General features: G+C 43.8%; 1 protein-coding gene across 2 annotated transcripts in view; it reads right to left on the reverse strand.

Annotated features, from left to right (window-relative positions):
• Positions 1-1,056: 1,056 nt before the first annotated feature.
• Positions 1,057-17,744, reverse strand: part of LOC143281267 (apoptosis-resistant E3 ubiquitin protein ligase 1-like) — a 76,741-nt gene continuing 60,053 nt past the window's right edge. For both annotated transcript variants that reach the window (XM_076586385.1, XM_076586387.1), the window contains 8 exons: positions 17,564-17,705; positions 15,044-15,165; positions 13,748-13,936; positions 13,006-13,185; positions 8,769-9,083; positions 8,350-8,436; positions 6,091-6,266; positions 1,057-5,185 (listed from right to left, as the gene is read on the reverse strand). In XM_076586385.1, coding sequence (XP_076442500.1) covers positions 5,083-5,185; positions 6,091-6,266; positions 8,350-8,436; positions 8,769-9,083; positions 13,006-13,185; positions 13,748-13,936; positions 15,044-15,165; positions 17,564-17,705 — 1,314 coding nt within the window. In that variant the 3' untranslated portion in view covers positions 1,057-5,082. The remainder of the gene's footprint in view (positions 5,186-6,090; positions 6,267-8,349; positions 8,437-8,768; positions 9,084-13,005; positions 13,186-13,747; positions 13,937-15,043; positions 15,166-17,563; positions 17,706-17,744) is intronic.

Raw genomic sequence — 17,744 nt, forward strand, 5'->3', positions numbered from 1 at the left:
CTTCAGTTTGAGACCAGGAGAAATGTTTCCACTAGAAAGAAAAAAAAGTCCTGTCTTGTCTTGTTTTTTTTTCTCAAACTGATGTCAGTTGTGAGCCCTCTGGGAGCCTGTGCTGAAGTTGTAGAGTGTATAATAAATACTTATTATCATCATTATTACTCTGTCAGTCATCATGCTCTACCACTGTTTCTTCTTCTTCTTCTTTTTCTTCTTCTTCTTGTTCTTCTTCTTCTTGTTCACCCCTTGACAGTGTCAGTCCAGCCTGCCTGATGAATGATGTAATTCTCTCCAAGTCCTGTCTGAAGCCATGCAGCTTGGTGTGCAGTAGGATTGGTGCTGGCCCCACACCCTGGTTTCTAAGCAATCATCTCCCCTTTCTCACAGTTCTTCTTCTTCTTCTGCGTTCGTGGGCTGCAACTCCCACGTTCACTCGTATGTACACTAGTGGGCTTTTACGTGTATGACCGTTTTTACCCGTAGGCAGCCATACTCCGTTTTCGGGGGTGTGCATGCTGGGTATGTTCTTGTTTCCATAACCCACCAAACGCTGACATGGATTACAGGATCTTTAACGTGCGTATTTGATCTTCTGCTTGCATATACACACGAAGGGGGTTCAGGCACTAGCAGGTCTGCACATATGTTGACCTGGGAGATCGTAAAAATCCCCACCCTTCACCCACCAGGCGCCGTCACCGTGATTCGAACCCGGGACCCTCAGATTGACAGTCCAACTAACCACTCGGCTATTGTGCCCGTCGTTCTCACAGTACCTGGCAACACTCTGCCACAAAGTGACTCGGTTCAAGGTTGTTTTCCTCTTCTTCAACATCATTCCCATTAGTCTGAAGCATATACCTATCACTTTACAAAACCTGAAATGTTCCCTCTGTTCACTGCTGGAAACATTATTCTGTGTGGTCATAGCAGATTCACAAGCACATTATCATAAACTGAAAACTGAAATATGTAAACACAGTTGCTGGCAATCACAACAAAACTGTGGATATTTCAAGACAGACCCAGGATAAAAGAGAATACAATTTAAAGCGACTCTATGACTAGTCAATAAAGTCTTCTATAAAATCAGAAAAATGAAGGGACAATGATGTCTTCAATAGAATCAGACAAATGACGCATATGACAAGTCAATGAAGTCTTCTATAAAATCAGACAAATGAAGTGACGATGAAGTCTTCCATACAAATCAGACATATGACGTCTATAAAGGGACAATGAAGTCTTCTGTAAAATCAAACAAATGAAGTCTATGTAGGGACAAAGAAATCTTCAATAAAAGCAGATGTATGCACAGTTTTGTTAAGATTATGTGATCGTACCTTACTACACTGACTGGAGTGGAATGTGAATGATGCAACAACTTAACGACAAAGATTACCATCAGCAACATAACAAACTGAAAATGTTCTGTGGAGTAACTAAAAACAAAAACAAAAAAGAATGCCCTTGCAAAATTTATTGCATACAGCTAAGTACAGAAAGGCTGTAATTAACAAACCACACTGTTTCACTTATTTCTCAGTTACAGCAACGCTCAGGAAATCCAAAACCTTGTTTTTTTTTCTCATGCAAAAATCACAAGGATCAAACTGTTGAATACAATACCATTTCTAGTGCTGGAACTGCTCAAGACTATTTGGATACATATTTCTGGGCTATTAATATCTGATACAATGATTATCTTTTTCTTCTTTTTTTTTTTCAAAGACCCAAACCAGTTCATGTACCAAAGTAATCAAAACAGTTCTCCTAAACATCATCTTTCTTGATGCCAACATCCATCAACAATCACAACAGGTCTTCTAGTGACATTCACCATCCCATCACCTTGAAAACAAGAAACTGATGATTATATAGCCATATATTCTTTAAAGTATTACAGTTTTCTTTGATTTGCTTGTTTATACAGCCATTTTGATTTTTATCATCAAATGATCTTCTAAAAGAAAAATTTTTTTAAAGCAGACATGTTGTTAATAAAATTATGCTAATACTACAGTAAAATCACCTTGTAATCTTTTACAAGCAGACAAGTTGTAAACACAGTAACGCTAAAACTACAGTAAAGTTACCCACAGTACAAAAAACATGATAATGCCCAAGCAGTAAGCGGGATACTTTAAGGACCAAAACTAATCAGGTAAGCAAATTCACCTGCGAAAAAAAAGAAAAGAAAAAAAGATTGTTGCACACTGGTGGCCAACGGATCTGAACCCTTCAAGAACAGATCTCACAACTCTTTTCATTTGGCGCAAACACTTTTCCTCCGGAGAAAACTGTACACAGATGGTGTACAGATATAAAGCACAAGTTCTCCACAAATCAGTGCTTTCAGGGAAGGTGTGTGTGTGTGTGTGTGTGTGTGTGTGTGTGTGTGTTTGGGGTTTTTGTTTGTTTGTTTTTTCTTTTTTTTTCCCCGTTTTTTTTGTTTGTTTGTTTGTTGTTTTTTCTTGTTTTTACAAAACTTGCACAGACAATGTGACCTTGAGTGAAGGTCAAGATTGCAAGCAAAGACGTTTTGTATGGGGTTCAACCATATCACAGGATTGGAGACAACAAAAAGGACTGAAAAAATGCTTTTTAAAAGTCTCATAGCATAAACTGTGCTGTACTGCATAACAGATGAACGACGAGTCAAAGACTACAAGGAAACTACAAGCAGGTTAAAAACAGACCTTGAAGAGCGTGCCAAAATCTCATCTGGATGTGACATTATGCACAAACATACCAAAGATACTTTGATCATGTGCCAAAATGCTGAGCAGCAAAAACAACACCAAAAAAAAACCCAAGAGGAGGAAAACGGATTTTAGTTTTAATGCCTCCACTTCTCTCTTGCCATGTTACAATTGTCCAGTCATGTAAAAAAAATTAATTTAAAAAAAAAAAAAAACCCGCATCTGGACAAATTCTACCTCACTAAACAACCAGTCCCTCTGAGCAGACATGTACAGTTCAGCATGGATGATAATGGCCTAGTGGTAACGTGTCTGCCTATGACACGAGAGAATCTGAGCGTGCAGGATCGAATCCCACGCTCTCCAGAATTTTCTCTCCCTCCAACAGACCTTGAATGGTGGTCTGGATACTAGTCATTCGGAAGAAACAATAATCAAGGGCCTGGGTACAGCATGCACTTAGTGCACTTAAAAGAACCCATGGCAACAAAGGGTTGTCCATGGCTAAATTATGTAGAAAAATCCACTTTGATAGTAAAACAGTTACACCTGCAGACAGAGAGCAGAAGCAAAAAAAGGTGGCACTGACTGTGGAGACATGCTCTCAAAAGTAGAATAACCCAAATTTCACACAGAGAAATCTGTTGTGAAAAAAAATGCAATGCAATGCAGTACAGTACAGTACAGTACAGTACAGTACAGTACAGTACAAATACAATCCCATGCAGTCAAAGCTCAGACTTCTTTCTGTTCACAGGGGCCAGTGCAGGTGGGACATATTCAACACTCAACAAGAGACATCTGAAGGGCATGGCTGAGTATCAGCAAAAACATACCAGGGTCAGATCTGGTCGGGGAACAATACTGACGTTGACATGAGGACATGCAGGTAGCACCTCACAGCTCTGCCATCCTTAGCTACCAGCCACTTCCACCTGTGTAGTTTTCTCCGTGGGGTTATTTCAACATGACATGAAAGTAGGATATATATTCATACTTTTTTTTTCTGTCAAAACAATGTTACCATTCTCTAGACAACTGCTGTCAAAACAATGTTACCATTCTCCATCACTTGTTCAACACCAAACCTCCAATGGAACAAGCTCCCTGCACAAATCCACAAACACTGAGACAACAAGTAATCAGACACTATGGTCAAACTTTGCAACTGTCACCTTCCTTCATTTGTTTTTCATCTCTCACAAGTCATCATCACACACGGTGATCTGTTTGCTGCCTTCACCCCCCCAAAGAAAAACAACCAGTTCAGTCTGACACAGTCCTTCACCACCTCAACACTGACTAGGCGTCCGATGCAGATGATCATGAGGGAGATGTAGTATATCCTGTGCAGTGACTCTTCTCCCGTCATTCTCAGCTCGGACTTGGGAACGATGCCAAACGACAGGTGTAAAACACGGAGGAAGCCACAAAGAGGAAGCTCGAAGCCTTCTTGGATGTTCAAGATGGACCAAGCACTACACGGTGGGGTTACCATGGTGTATTCAACGCCAGAAGCCAGCCAGGTAAATCACAAAGCACACAAAGAAATCAGAGTAGAGGTGATCCATGTCTTCTTCCCCAGTAGGTCAGTCTTGGGGGGACATCATCTTTCATCAGGTGCTCTCCGCACATCCTCCTGTGCTGATGATCCTCACGTTAGCAACATTGCAACAAGGTATTTGCAAACACATTGTCTTGAGTCTGCCTCTTTCTCATCAACAACAGATAATCCCTTGGGGTGTTGTAACCCCACAAGCCGGGTCAACAAACTGTTGTTTTTTTTTCTCCATCACATGCACTTCAGACATCATGTGCAGATGATCCTTGTAACAGTTTACACTGAGAGAAAGCATCACAATACCAACAATCTCATCACATGCACTTCAGACATCAAGTGCAGATGATCACAAGGAAAAAAAGTATCACATCTCAACACAAAAAAAATCTCATCACATACCAACAGTCCAAGTTTACCCTTTCATGACCTCTCAAGAACAGACGACCCATGCATTAAGTTAGACCACAGGAAAGCATCACATACCTTACATATAAAAAAAATGTTATCACATACTAACAGACTGTGTTTTGCCCTTTAAAACCTTTTCAGGATAGATGATGACCCCACCCCTGCTGTCGAGAAATCAGGTCTCACCGGTGAGTGCATTGTGGAAGACGTGCTCCAAACCACACACACACAAAACTTCAAAACTCTAACACACACACACACACACACACACACACACACACACACACACACAAACACACACACACTGAATGAAATCCTTGCACACCCCCAGCTCACATCATCCAACCTATGTATAACCAAAAAAAAACCAGAAGAGGAGAACCAAGGAGAACAGTGGGTGAGGAGGAAGGCAGGTCAGACCATCCCGAAGCCTTGTGACCCTTCATTGATGGCCGTCAGAAGGTTCTTGTGGAACTGATCGATGCTGTCGCAGTTGGGCAGGCATAACTGGTTGAAGCTGGAAAAAGAAAACAAAAAACCAAGCAACATTATGAAATGGGCTGCTGTTTCAAATAACAAACACATACCTATGCACACACAAACATGTTTAGTTGGGGGGTTTTCCTAGTTTCGTTTTACACATTTATGTATTTTTCTTGTTTCTTTTTTTTTCCATTTAAGTGTTAACTTAATGTCATCATTTTCCCTCCAACAAAAACCAGATTTCTGAAAAAAAAAAGAAAAAAAAAAGGATTCTGTTTTACTGATTTTAAAAGCCAGACATGCCTGCTTTTTTTTGCTTTTTTTGTTGTTGTTGTTGTTGTTCACAGCAGCTGTATTATGTTTCCATTAAACCTTTTCATTCACACACAACAACTGTCTTCAGCTATGTTTCATATCCGGCCCTCTCAGTCAGCTCGGCTGCAAACATCATCACTGACTGTACTGCAGCCGTTACACGCCCCTCCTTGTCACACCAACCAAACACAAAAAACAATGAATGGATCAACGCCAAAAACGACGGGCGCAATAGCCGAGTGGTTAAAGCGTTGGACTGTCAATCTGAGGGTCCCAGGTTCGAATCACGGTGACGGCGCCTGGTGGGTAAAGGGTGGAGATTTTTACAATCTCCCAGGTCAACATATGTGCAGACCTGCTAGTGCCTGAACCCCCTTCGTGTGTATATGCAAGCAGAAGATCAAATACACACGTTAAAGATCCTGTAATCCATGTCAGCGTTCGGTGGGTTATGGAAACAAGAACATACCCAGCATGCACACCCCCGAAAACGGAGTATGGCTGCCTACATGGCGGAGTAAAAACGGTCATACACGTAAAAGCTCACTCGTGTGCATACGAGTGAACGCAGAAGAAGAAGAACGCCAAAAACAAAGGGAGACAACTGCCACCGCCGGCACTGACCAGGTGTGGGCAATGGGCAGAGCGTTGAAGCGGTGCAAGGGAGACAGCTGCACTTTGGGGTTCAATTCCCCGAAGCCCCCCGGGGGCAGCTGCGAGCAGCCCGTGGTGAACTGCAGCAAGCGTGCCATCTGCTCCTCCGTGAAGCTGGCTATCACCGTCCAGAACCAGTCCAGCACCTGTGGTAACACACACACACACACACACACACACATTCACTTACTCGTATGCGTACACAGTAATCCCCCCCCACTCCCCCTCCCCCTCCTCCCACTCAATTTTTTTCCTTCCCTCGTCTAATATCACTTACAGTGAAAAGACGTTAAACTAAAGAACGAACACACACACACACAATGTTCAGCAACACCTTATCTGACAGGCGCAATAGCTGAGTGGTTCGAGCATTGGACTTTCAACCTGAGGGTCCCGGGTTCAAATCTCAGTAACACCGCCTGGTGCGTAAATGGTGGGGATTTTTCAAATCTCCCAGGTCAACATATGTGCAGACCTGCTAGTGCTAGAACCCCCTTTGTGTGTATACGCATGCAGAAGGTCAAATACGCGAGTTGAATATTCTGTAATCCATGTTAGCGTTTACTGGCTTATGGAAACAAGAACATACCCAGCATGCACATCCTGTAAAAATGGAGTATGGCTGCGGGGTAAATAAACAAAACAGTCATACATGTTAAATGTTACAAGTCTGTCTGTGCGTGCATCTGCATGCCTGAAATCTGACTGGACAAATGAATGTTAAGCACCCAGTGGCAGCCGTCAGCCGGCTCAACCCAGGTAGGCAGTACGTTGTACAAATGACCCTGAGTCTGTAAATCACTAAGAGCTTGGTCTCTGACCGAAGGATAGGTGCTATATAAGTATCCATATAATTCATTTAATAAACCTTGATCTTGACCTTACAGCATGGTGGGTTTTTTTTTTTTTTCCTTCAGCATACCTGCATATAGAGGTTTTCTTTCCAGAACTCTTACAGGTTTTTTTGGGTTTTTTTAGTTCAGTAACAATGCATGTCTATAACACACACAATCATGCTTTTGTTTTGCAATTGCGTTTTCTGCACCGAGAAATCAACACACAAAAAAAAGCATTCCTGCTGTGCACTGCACCAAGTACAGGAAACACATCTTGAAAGTGGAGTGTGTGGAGTGATGGCCTAGGAAGCGAGAAAATCTGAGCGCACTGGTTCAAATCACGGCTCAGCCGCCGATATTTTCTCCCCCTCCACAAGACCTTGAGTGGTGGTCTGGACCCTAGCCATTCGGATGAGACAATAAACTGAGGTCCCGTATGCAGCATGCACTTAGCGCACGTAAAAGAACCCACGGCAACAAAAGGGTTCCTGGCAAAATTCTGTAGAAAAATCCACTTCAATAGGAAAAACAAATAAAACTGCACGCTAAAAAAAAAAAAAAGAAAAAAAAAGGGTGGCGCTGTAGTGTAGCACACAGAGAATTCTGTTGTGATAAAAAAAAAAAAAAACAAATACAAAGCGGATTTCATTCACAATACAGGTGCATTTATCCTCAATTTCTCATCTTCTCACACACAGTTGGGACCGTAAGAGTGCGAGCTGTAACTTTTGACACTGTCAATGTTCATTCCGCTTCATTTCCTCCAGTAACTGCATTTCTATTCTTTAGACACTCAGCTCAAATCATCATCTGTGAAGGCCAGAGAGCCGCATTCATTCACAGTATCCTGCCCTGGTTTGTGCCGCACAATTTGAATCTAGTTTCCTTATCCACTGGGTTTGTCCCAGTCCTGCTTTCCGTATCAGCTTGGCAAAGCTGGTTTTTTGTTGTTGTTGTTGTTGTTGTTGTTGTTGTTGTTGTTTTTTAAACATGTCCTTTATATTTTCACCAACCTCTGACCTCAACTGTTTACATTTGCGTTTCACCAACCTCCGGCCCCTACACACACACACACACACACACACACACACACACACACACACACACATTCTCCATCTCCCACATTACCCCTGCTCCCCTAGCCACCCCCCCACGCCATCCCCCACCCTCCCAACCCCCTAACCCCGACCCTCCCCACACATATGCATACACATTCCTACGTACCTCAGCTTCCACTGCATGCACACACACACACCTACACACACACACACACGACCATCCACATTTGTGTTACACTCTCCCTTCATCTGGATTATTGGCAGGCTGTTTAACAACGGGGAAAGGAGGAGGGGCAAAGGTGGCAGTGAGTGGGGGTGGGCGTGTGGACGCTCACCTTGTTGAAGGAGGGTGAGGGGGCGCTGACAGTGTGGTGGATCTTGAAGTCAGCCAGGCTGTAGGTGCCCATCCCACACATCAACAGCTGAAACACAACACACAGCATTCAGTTTCTCAAGGAGGCATCACTGTGTTTGAAAAAAAAAAAAAAAATCCATATACCCTTCACCACATCTGCTTGATAGATGCCTGACCAGCACCATAATCCATCATGCTTAGTCAGGCCTTGAGTGCATGCTTGTATATTTGTGTACATTTAGAGCGGACTTCTTCTTCAGAATTTTGCCACAGGACAACACTCTCGTTGCCATGGGTTCTTTTTCAGTATACCAACAGCTTACCGAAATTCACCGCTCACCTCCAATTTTCATCGTCATTAAACAGCTTTCCGAAATTCACCACCACAAAACAACTTACCTCCAACTCGTACTCGTCGAAGATGCTGAGCAGGTTGTCAGGGATGAGCTCGTTGAGCCCCCGCAGGAAGCACTCCACCTCCTCCTTGACGCAGGTGGCCAGGCGGTACTGGGCCAGGCAGTCCAGGTACTGCAGCTTGTTGCGCTGGGTGACCTTGACCCCCCGGCCCCCGGGCACCAGCTCCACCGTCCGCTGCAGCTGGCCCTGCTCGTTGTACTCCTCCTCTATGAAGGTCAGCTCCATGTCCTCGATGTCGTTCTCCTCGATGAACTTGATCTTGGTGGCGTACAGCTCGGGGTCGTCCGTCTCAAAATACTGGGTCCAATCGACAGAGCAGAATCAGACGTCAGAATCACTCGTACTGGTCAATAATCAACAGACCAGAAACAGAATCTAAGACAGAATCACTAACAGTACTGGTCTATCAACCGACCTGCATCAGGAATCAGAATCACTCACTGCACTGGTCTATTAACAGAGCAGAATCAGGAATTAGAATCACTCAAAGCACTGGTCAATACTCAACAGACCAGGATCAGAATCAGAGTCACTCTTCCACCTGGCCAGTCACTGGCTAGAGCCTGCTCTCTCTCTCTCTCTCTCTTGCTGTGTGTGTTCCCGCAACGGCTAGCATCATTGCACATATTGCTTGCACTGTTTTCTCTTTATCTTCTCATTTCTCTTAACTCTTCTTCTTTACTTAATACTGTAACAATAGAAAACCCTTTTGTGACTGGCCTGCAAAATGCCCCTGGCCTGCGTGTGGATCTTTTCTATCCTTTAATACAGTAAATCATCAAATAATTCTTTTGTACCGTCCCCTTCTTTAATAATACCACTCGGGGTACACGGCTACAAAAGTTGGCATTCTTACGACAGGATATATATCCACAACAAAACAGATCCAAGATGATCCCTTTTAATGTTTCAGTTCTTTTATTCAAGTTCAATTCAAAATAAATCACAGCCCTTTACCACCAAGTGTACTTTGTTACAACCAGTACTGGTCCATCAACAGACCAGCATCAGGAATGTGTGATCGCCCGCATGTGTGTGCATGTGCGCATGTGCGTGTGCATGTGTGTAATTTGCTTTTTACTGCCACAGTGATATCAACGCATGCCATGTATGGATCGCCGCCTTCTGTTATCGGCATTTTGACAACTTCAATCGACCATTAGGAAAACTTTTGACTTCCATGCTGGTGCTCTGACAGGTCACTGAATCGCCTCTCAAGGGCTCAACAAGCAACGCTTTTGAAAGAGCATTCCATTTTCATTTTTGACAGTTCATCGGCAATCGATATAGAATCGGCCCACCGGCTTTTCTTTTTTTTCTTTTTTTTTAAAGAAAACGTACAGTAAGATTTTGATGCAAATCTGAAAACAGAGTTCCGTGCTTGGACGGAAGAGTTGCACATATACAATCCAACAACTATCACACTTGGCCTTGCCCACGGCGATGATTTTGTGAATGGTGCCTACCCGTAATGTTATTTTTTGTTCTTCTGTTTTCACGGTCTCATCTTGACAGGCCCAGTTCCACTTATTTTTCACTCCTCTATCGATCTCTACTGCAAAAAATCTTCTTTTCCTTTGTGAGTTTTCTCATTTTGTCGATGATTGAAGACGATCGACGAAATCAGGTATCTTTGCAAGTAGTGAAGCTCGCGAGCGGAAGTTGTGTATCACGAATACGAATAAGTTGAATGATGACAGAGGAGCAGCGGAACACTTATTCTCAATTGGTTCTCTTATCCCAACATGGGGCATTTTGGCAAAAGCTGTGGGTCTGTCTTGTCAATCAATCGGACAACCTTTGTCAATCCGGGAAAAAAACCTCATCCCCCCCACCAACCTCGATTTTCTCAACAGATTTACACAAAATTCTCAAAAATGGCCTCTGGAGCCAGTTTTCAGTCAGAAATAAGACTATAGTCAGAAAAACCTCATGCCTGGGAATCAGAGTCACTCACAGTACTGATCTATCAACAGTCAGAATCAGGAATCAGAGTCACTCACAGTACTGGTCAGTCGACAGAAATCAGAATCAGGAATCAGAGTCACTCACAGTACTGGTCAGTCGACAGAAATCAGAATCAGGAATCAGAGTCACTCACAGTACTGGATGCAATCAACAGAAATCAGAATCAGGAATCAGAGTCACTCACAGTACTGGTCAATCAACAGAAATCAGAATCAGGAATCAGAGTCACTCACAGTACTGGTCAATCGACAGAATCAGAATCAGGAATCAGAGTCACTCACAGTACTGGATCCAATCGACAGAAAGCAGAATCAGGAATCAGAGTCCCTCACAGTACTGGATCCAATCGACAGAACAGGGGTGAGGTTGCATGAGCAAACTTACCAGCACTGAATTTGCTTATCGTTAAGAATGTTCCTGACTCCACGGTAAATTCCATGTACTTGGGAACATTCTTAACTTTAAGATAACTTAGCGCTGCACAGATTCGCTTCATGCAACCCGGCCCAGAATCAGAATCACTCAGAGCACTGGTCCACTGACGGGCGCAATAGCCGAGTGCTTAAAGGATGGGGCTTTCAATCTGAGGGTCCTGGGTTTGAATCTCGGTAACGGCACCTGGTGGGTAAAGGGTGGAGATTTTTCCGATCTCACAGGTCAACGTGTTCATATGCATGCAGAAGATCAAATATGCAATTTATAGATCCTGTAATCCATGTCAGTGTTCAGTGGGGTATGGAAACAATAATATACCCAGCATGCACACCCTGAAAACAAAGTATGGCTGCCTACATGGCAGGGTAAATAAACAAATGGCCATACACATAAAATGTTGCATGTATGTATGAGTATATGTGTACGTGACTAAAACCTGATTGAATGACAAAGGAAACAAATGATGAGCGCCCAAATGGCAGCCATCAGTCAGCTCTACCCAGGTAGGCAGCATGTTGTGCAAATGACTCCGTGTTTGTAAAGCACTTAGAACTTGGTGTCCGACTGAGGATGGGCACTATATAAGTATCAATATCAAATCCTTCAGACAGAGACCACAATCAGAATCAGAATCACTCACAGTACTGGTCAATAATCAACAGACCAGGATCAGAATCACTCACAGTACTGGTCAATAATCAACAGACCAAGATCAGAATCACTCACAGTTCTGGTCAATAATCAACAGACCAGGATCAGAATCACTCACAGTACTGGTCAATAATCAACAGACCAAGATCAGAATTACTCACAGTTCTGGTCAATAATCAACAGACCAGGATCAGAATCACTCACAGTACTGGTCAATAATCAACAGACCAAGATCAGAATTACTCACAGTTCTGGTCAATAATCAACAGACCAGGATCAGAATCACTCACAGTACTGGTCAATCAACAGAACATAACAGAATCAGAATCACTCACAGTACTGGTCAATAATCAACAGACCAAGATCAGAATTACCGTAAAGTTCGGTCTATAAGCCGCGACTTTTTACCCCAGCTTCAACCTCTGCGGCTTATACAATGATGCGGCTTATTTGCGGATTTTAACGATCCCGGGAGTGTCAAGTTTGATTGTGTCAATTGTGATGGAAGACAGTTTTTGTTTAGTTCCTATGATCATGGCTTCAGTTTTGTCCGCGTTCAATTGTAACTTATTTTGAGTCATCCAGTTTTGAATGTCCAGGAAGCAGTTGGATGTTTCTTGCAAGAGGGACAATTTTTCAGGGGTATCACTCTTCTGGAGTTGAGTGTCATCAGCATAAGAATGATGACTGATATTATGGCGGTTGATAATTTCAGTGAGAGGAGCAGTGTACGAGAATGTGAAGAGCACTGGGCCTAAAACAGATCCCTGTGGGACTCCATGTTCGATTTTAACGGGTTCAGATTGGAAATGATCAACAATGACAGACTGGGATCGATCAGTGAGATAAGATTTGAACCAGTTTAGAACAGTGCCGTTGATACCAAATGTAAAATGAAGACGGGAAAGAAGGATTGAATGTCAGATCAATTTTTGACACTGACATAACATCTGAACAAATTGCAGTCGAGCGTAACAAAATATGCAGTGAAATCATAACAGTTGGTATCTCTGATCATATCTTCTTCTTCTTCGTTTATGGGCTACAACCCCCACGTTCACTCATATGTACCCAAGTGGGCTTTTACGTGTATGGCCGTTTTTACTCCACCATGTAGGCAGCCATGCTCCGTTTTCGGAGGGTAGATCATGTCATCATATCATACCTTGTAGTTGACTCGCAGACCCATCAGCTGGGCCAGGAAGGACCGGGAGAAGCGGGCCTTCACCAGCTGGCGGTAGGGGCGGCCCAAGGAGGACTCGAACAGGCACTTGCCCACTACCTTGCCCGCGAACTCGTACAGCTTCAGCTTCAGGTCGGCCGACCTCCTGGGGTTGGGGTGCACCTGGGGACCATGATGAAGGGGGGTGCTGAGTTGTAGGTGAGGGGGTAGGGGGTATGTGTGTGTGTGTTTGGTTGAGGGGGGTGTGTGTCTGTATGTATGTGGGGGTGAGGAGGTGAGGGAGGGGGATGTCTGTGTGTGTGTGTGTGTGCGTGTGTGTGTGCGTGTGCATACATGTGTGTTGGTACGTGTGTGTGTGTGTGCATTTCCAAGGTGGACAAATTATCATTAGACCACCACTTCACTTGCACATGATCAGTGAACTGTTGAATGCACAGCCCATAGTCCTTGCCTGGTAACTTATCATTTCTCCATTGAAAGCAACAGGCTTCATTTCATGAAAGATTTTTAATTGTTTTGCAATGACACAATCAAATAAGGAGGAAAAAAAACAAAACTTCCCCAAACAGCAAGGGCACAAAATATGTGACAGCCTGGCTACGGAAAAAATGGCTCAGTTGGAAACTGGACTTTTTGTTCTCTTTTTTTTGTTTTTTGTTTGGCATTCATAGTCTGCCACAGTACAAAGTCTGGGTGATTCACATTCCCTGCTGTGTTAACTCACCAGCCCCTGGGAGGACGTGGAGAACCTCATGAAGAGGCCTGACTGGGAGGGGTCGAAGAGCTGGGTGCACAGCAGCTCAAACCACTCCCGCCGCAGGCCCCCCCAGTCCAGCCCCTCCTCCCCCAGGAAGGACACCTCGAACAGCCGGCACCAGTCGCTCAGGTCAAAGTGTTTCGTCACCTTGTACGACTGAAAAAGCCAAGATTTCAAGATTTTAACTGATCCGTGGTGGCAGCCCTGCTGGGGCATTGGAGGTATGTCAGAAATCAACCTGATTGATCGATATGGATACTTATATAGCACATATCTTTGGTCAGAGACCAAGCTCTAAGCGCTTTACAAATACGGGGTCATTTGCACAACAGACTGCCTACTTGGGCAGAGCCAACTGATAGCTGCCTCTGAGCGCTCATTCGTTCTCTGTGTCTGTCGTTCAATCTGATTTCAGGCACGCACACACACAGACTAGACAGACATGTAACATTTTACGTATATGACCACTTTATTTACCCTGCCATACTCCGTTTTCCCGGGTGTGCATGCTGGATATATTATTGTTTCCATAACCCACCAAACGCTGACATGGATTACAGGATCTTCAACGTGTGTATCTGATCTTCTGCATGTGTATACACTTGAAGGAGGTTCAGGTACTAAACCCAGGACCCTCAGATTGAAAGTCCAATGCTTTAACCATTCGGCTATTGCGCCCGACCACAGACACAACTGGATTTATCATAATGTGTGCATCAAGGTAAAAATGAGTGTTTACATTGTTTTATTGTTTTATTATACATATACAAAAGTGTCCTACACTTTTTATTTTCAATCTTTAATACTGACAAATAAAACAAGAGATGACCCTTCAAAAAAGCTATAAAAACTTATTACTTCAAACATTAGCCAAAGTCATGCACTTTTTTTTTTCTAAATCATTTGCTGTGTGTGTGTGTGTGTGTGTGTTTGTCCACATGTGTGAGAGTGTGTGTGTGTGTGTGTTTGTGTGCGAGTGCGTGGTGTGTGTTTTGTTGTTGTTGTTTTTTTTTGGGGGGGTTGGGTTTGTTTTGTGTGTGTGTGTGTGTGTGTGTGTGTGTGTGTGTGTGTTGTCTGCTGTGCAGTGATTGCTTCTTGTTCTTTGTATCTCTTTGTGTTCATGTGTGGGTGACGCTGGTACCCTCAATCTAAGTGTGGAAATTTTTACGCACCCTACATAAATCTAGTTGATTAATCATTAAAAGAAAAAAAAAACAACCTCACTGTTACATGAAGAAGAAAAAACAAAAGACAGCCACTCACATGCTGCAACAGCCTGGAACGATCAATTTTGATGGGCATGGGGGTGTGGGCTCGCTTCATGTGGAGCTGTCGAACTTCATGGTTGAAGAACATCTGCTTGTCTTGGAACGTCTCTGATCCACCTGGAAACACAACAGGAGTGAGAACCAGAATTTAAAAGGAAAAAAAAAAAGCAACAAAACAAAACAAAACAGGTGGGCTGTTTGTGTGTTTTCAGTTTCTATCAAGTCAACTTTTATCATCATCAGCTGGCATTTCTACAGACACCTTACCTAAAGTCTGGTTAATTGTTTATGTGTAGGTACAGAAATTCACTTGTTGTACATGCACACACACACACACACACACACACATACACACACACAAATACATGCACAAAAAAATCACATAAAATACAAGTAAACTGAGTTTAGACAGTATATAAATTAAAATGCATACATGCACACATGCATGCGCACATGTACGCATGCACACACACACACACACACACACACACACACAATGGTATTCTCCTCCTCCCACTTCTAACCCACAAACTCCTCCACGCTTCAGCCCAACAACAGTGACTGATATGGCTATCTGAAAAAAAAAATGACCATAATTCATCTGTGTGCTCTGACTGTGTGGTATGTTTTCAAAGAACATAAAGTGCTCAAAATTTTACCCAAATAACCATACAACCAGTAATGCCCAGCCTACTTTGACTTTTTTTTTTTCATCAATAATACCATATTTTAGGTGTGGAATTATGACTTTTTTTTCCATCCATAATACCATATTCTAGGTGTGCAATTAATGTACATCTTTTGTATATAATTTGGGTATATGTGCATGTGCGGCTGTGTTCAGTTGATGAGCCGGTATTTGCTTTTGTGCAAAATGCTGTTGTTGTTTTTTTTCTATAAAAATCATTCCCAAACTGAAACACTCTGAACCAAAGTACCCCTGCTTGTCTTAGAATATCTCTGAACAAGCAGTTCCCACAACAGTAGGGGAACAGAATTCATGTGGAATGACAGGGTACACAGTGTTGTGCTGTGTACTGATAGGGTACACTGTCTTGTGCAGTGTACTGTTAGGGTACACAGTGTTGTGCTGTATACTGATAGGGTAGACAGTGTTGTGCGGTGTACTGATAGGGTACACAGTGTGGTGTTGTGTACTGATAGGGTAGACAGTGTTGTGCGGTGTACTGATAGGGTACACAGTGTGGTGCTGTGTACTGATAGGGTACACAGTGTTGTGTGGTGTACTGATAGGGCACGCAGTGTAGTGGTGTACTGAGAGGGTACACAGTGTGGTATGGTGTGGTGTACTGACAGGGTACACAGTGTGGTGTGGCGTACTGACAGGGTACACAGTGTAGTGGTGTACTGATAGGGTACACAGTGTTATGTGGTGTACTAACCGGGTACACAGTGAGGTGTGGTGCGGTGTACTGACAGGGTACACAGTGTGGTGTGGTGTACTGACAGGGTACACAGTGTAGAGGCGTACTGACAGGGTACACAGTGTTGTGTGGTGTACTGACAGGGTACACAGTGTAGTGGTGTACTGACAGGGTACACAGTGTGGTGTGGTGTACTGACAGGGTACACAGTGTTGTGCAGTGTACTGACAGGGTACACAGTGTGGTGTGGTGTACTGACAGGGTACACAGTGTTGTGGTGTACTGACAGGGTACACAGTGTTGTGCGGTGTACTGACAGGGTACACAGTGTGGTGTGGTGTACTGACAGGGTACACAGTGTTGTGTGGTGTACTGACAGGGTACACAGTGTTGTGGTGTACTGACAGGGTACACAGTGTAGTGGCGTACTGACAGGGTACACAGTGTGGTGTGGTGTACTGACAGGGTACACAGTGTTGTGCGGTGTACTGACAGGGTACACAGTGTAGTGGCGTACTGACAGGGTACACAGTGTTGTGTGGTGTACTGACAGGGTACACAGTGTTGTGGTGTACTGACAGGGTACACAGTGTTGTGCGGTGTACTGTTAGGGTACACAGTGTTGTGCGGTGTACTGTTAGGGTACACAGTGTTGTGGTGTACTGTTAGGGTACACAGTGTTGTGTGGTGTACTGTTAGGGTACACAGTGTTGTGGTGTACTGTTAGGGTACACAGTGTTGTGGTGTACTAACATATACACAGAGTTGTGGTGTACTGACAAGGTACACAGTGTTGTGCGGTGTACTGTTAGGGTACACAGTGTTGTGGTGTACTAACATATACACAGAGTTGTGGTGTACTGATAGGGTACACAGTGTTGTGGTGTACTAACATAAAAACAGTGTTGTGGTGTACTGACAGGGTACACAGTGTTGTGGTGTACTAACATATAAACAGTGTCGTGGTGTACTGACAGGGTACACAGTGTTGTGGTGAACTAACATATAAACAGTGTTGTGGTGTACTGACAGGGTACACAGTGTTGTGGTGAACTAACACATAAACAGTGTCGTGGTGCGCTGACAGGGTACACAGTGTAGTGGTGTACAGACAGGGTACACAGACAGACCTATTCTTTGCAGGAGGAAGCAGGAGAAGGTGGCGGCAATGGTGTTGCGGTCCTTGGAGGCCAGCACCAGAGGGGGCTGGGCCCCGTCGTCAATGGTGAAGCTGGGCGCCCCCACTTGGTTGTTGAACCCATTGAAGTGAAACTGTCAGCACACACACACACACACACGAATGTACGCACG

Source organism: Babylonia areolata, chromosome 4, assembly GCF_041734735.1.
Source record: "Babylonia areolata isolate BAREFJ2019XMU chromosome 4, ASM4173473v1, whole genome shotgun sequence".
Classification (NCBI taxonomy): domain Eukaryota; kingdom Metazoa; phylum Mollusca; class Gastropoda; order Neogastropoda; family Buccinidae; genus Babylonia; species Babylonia areolata.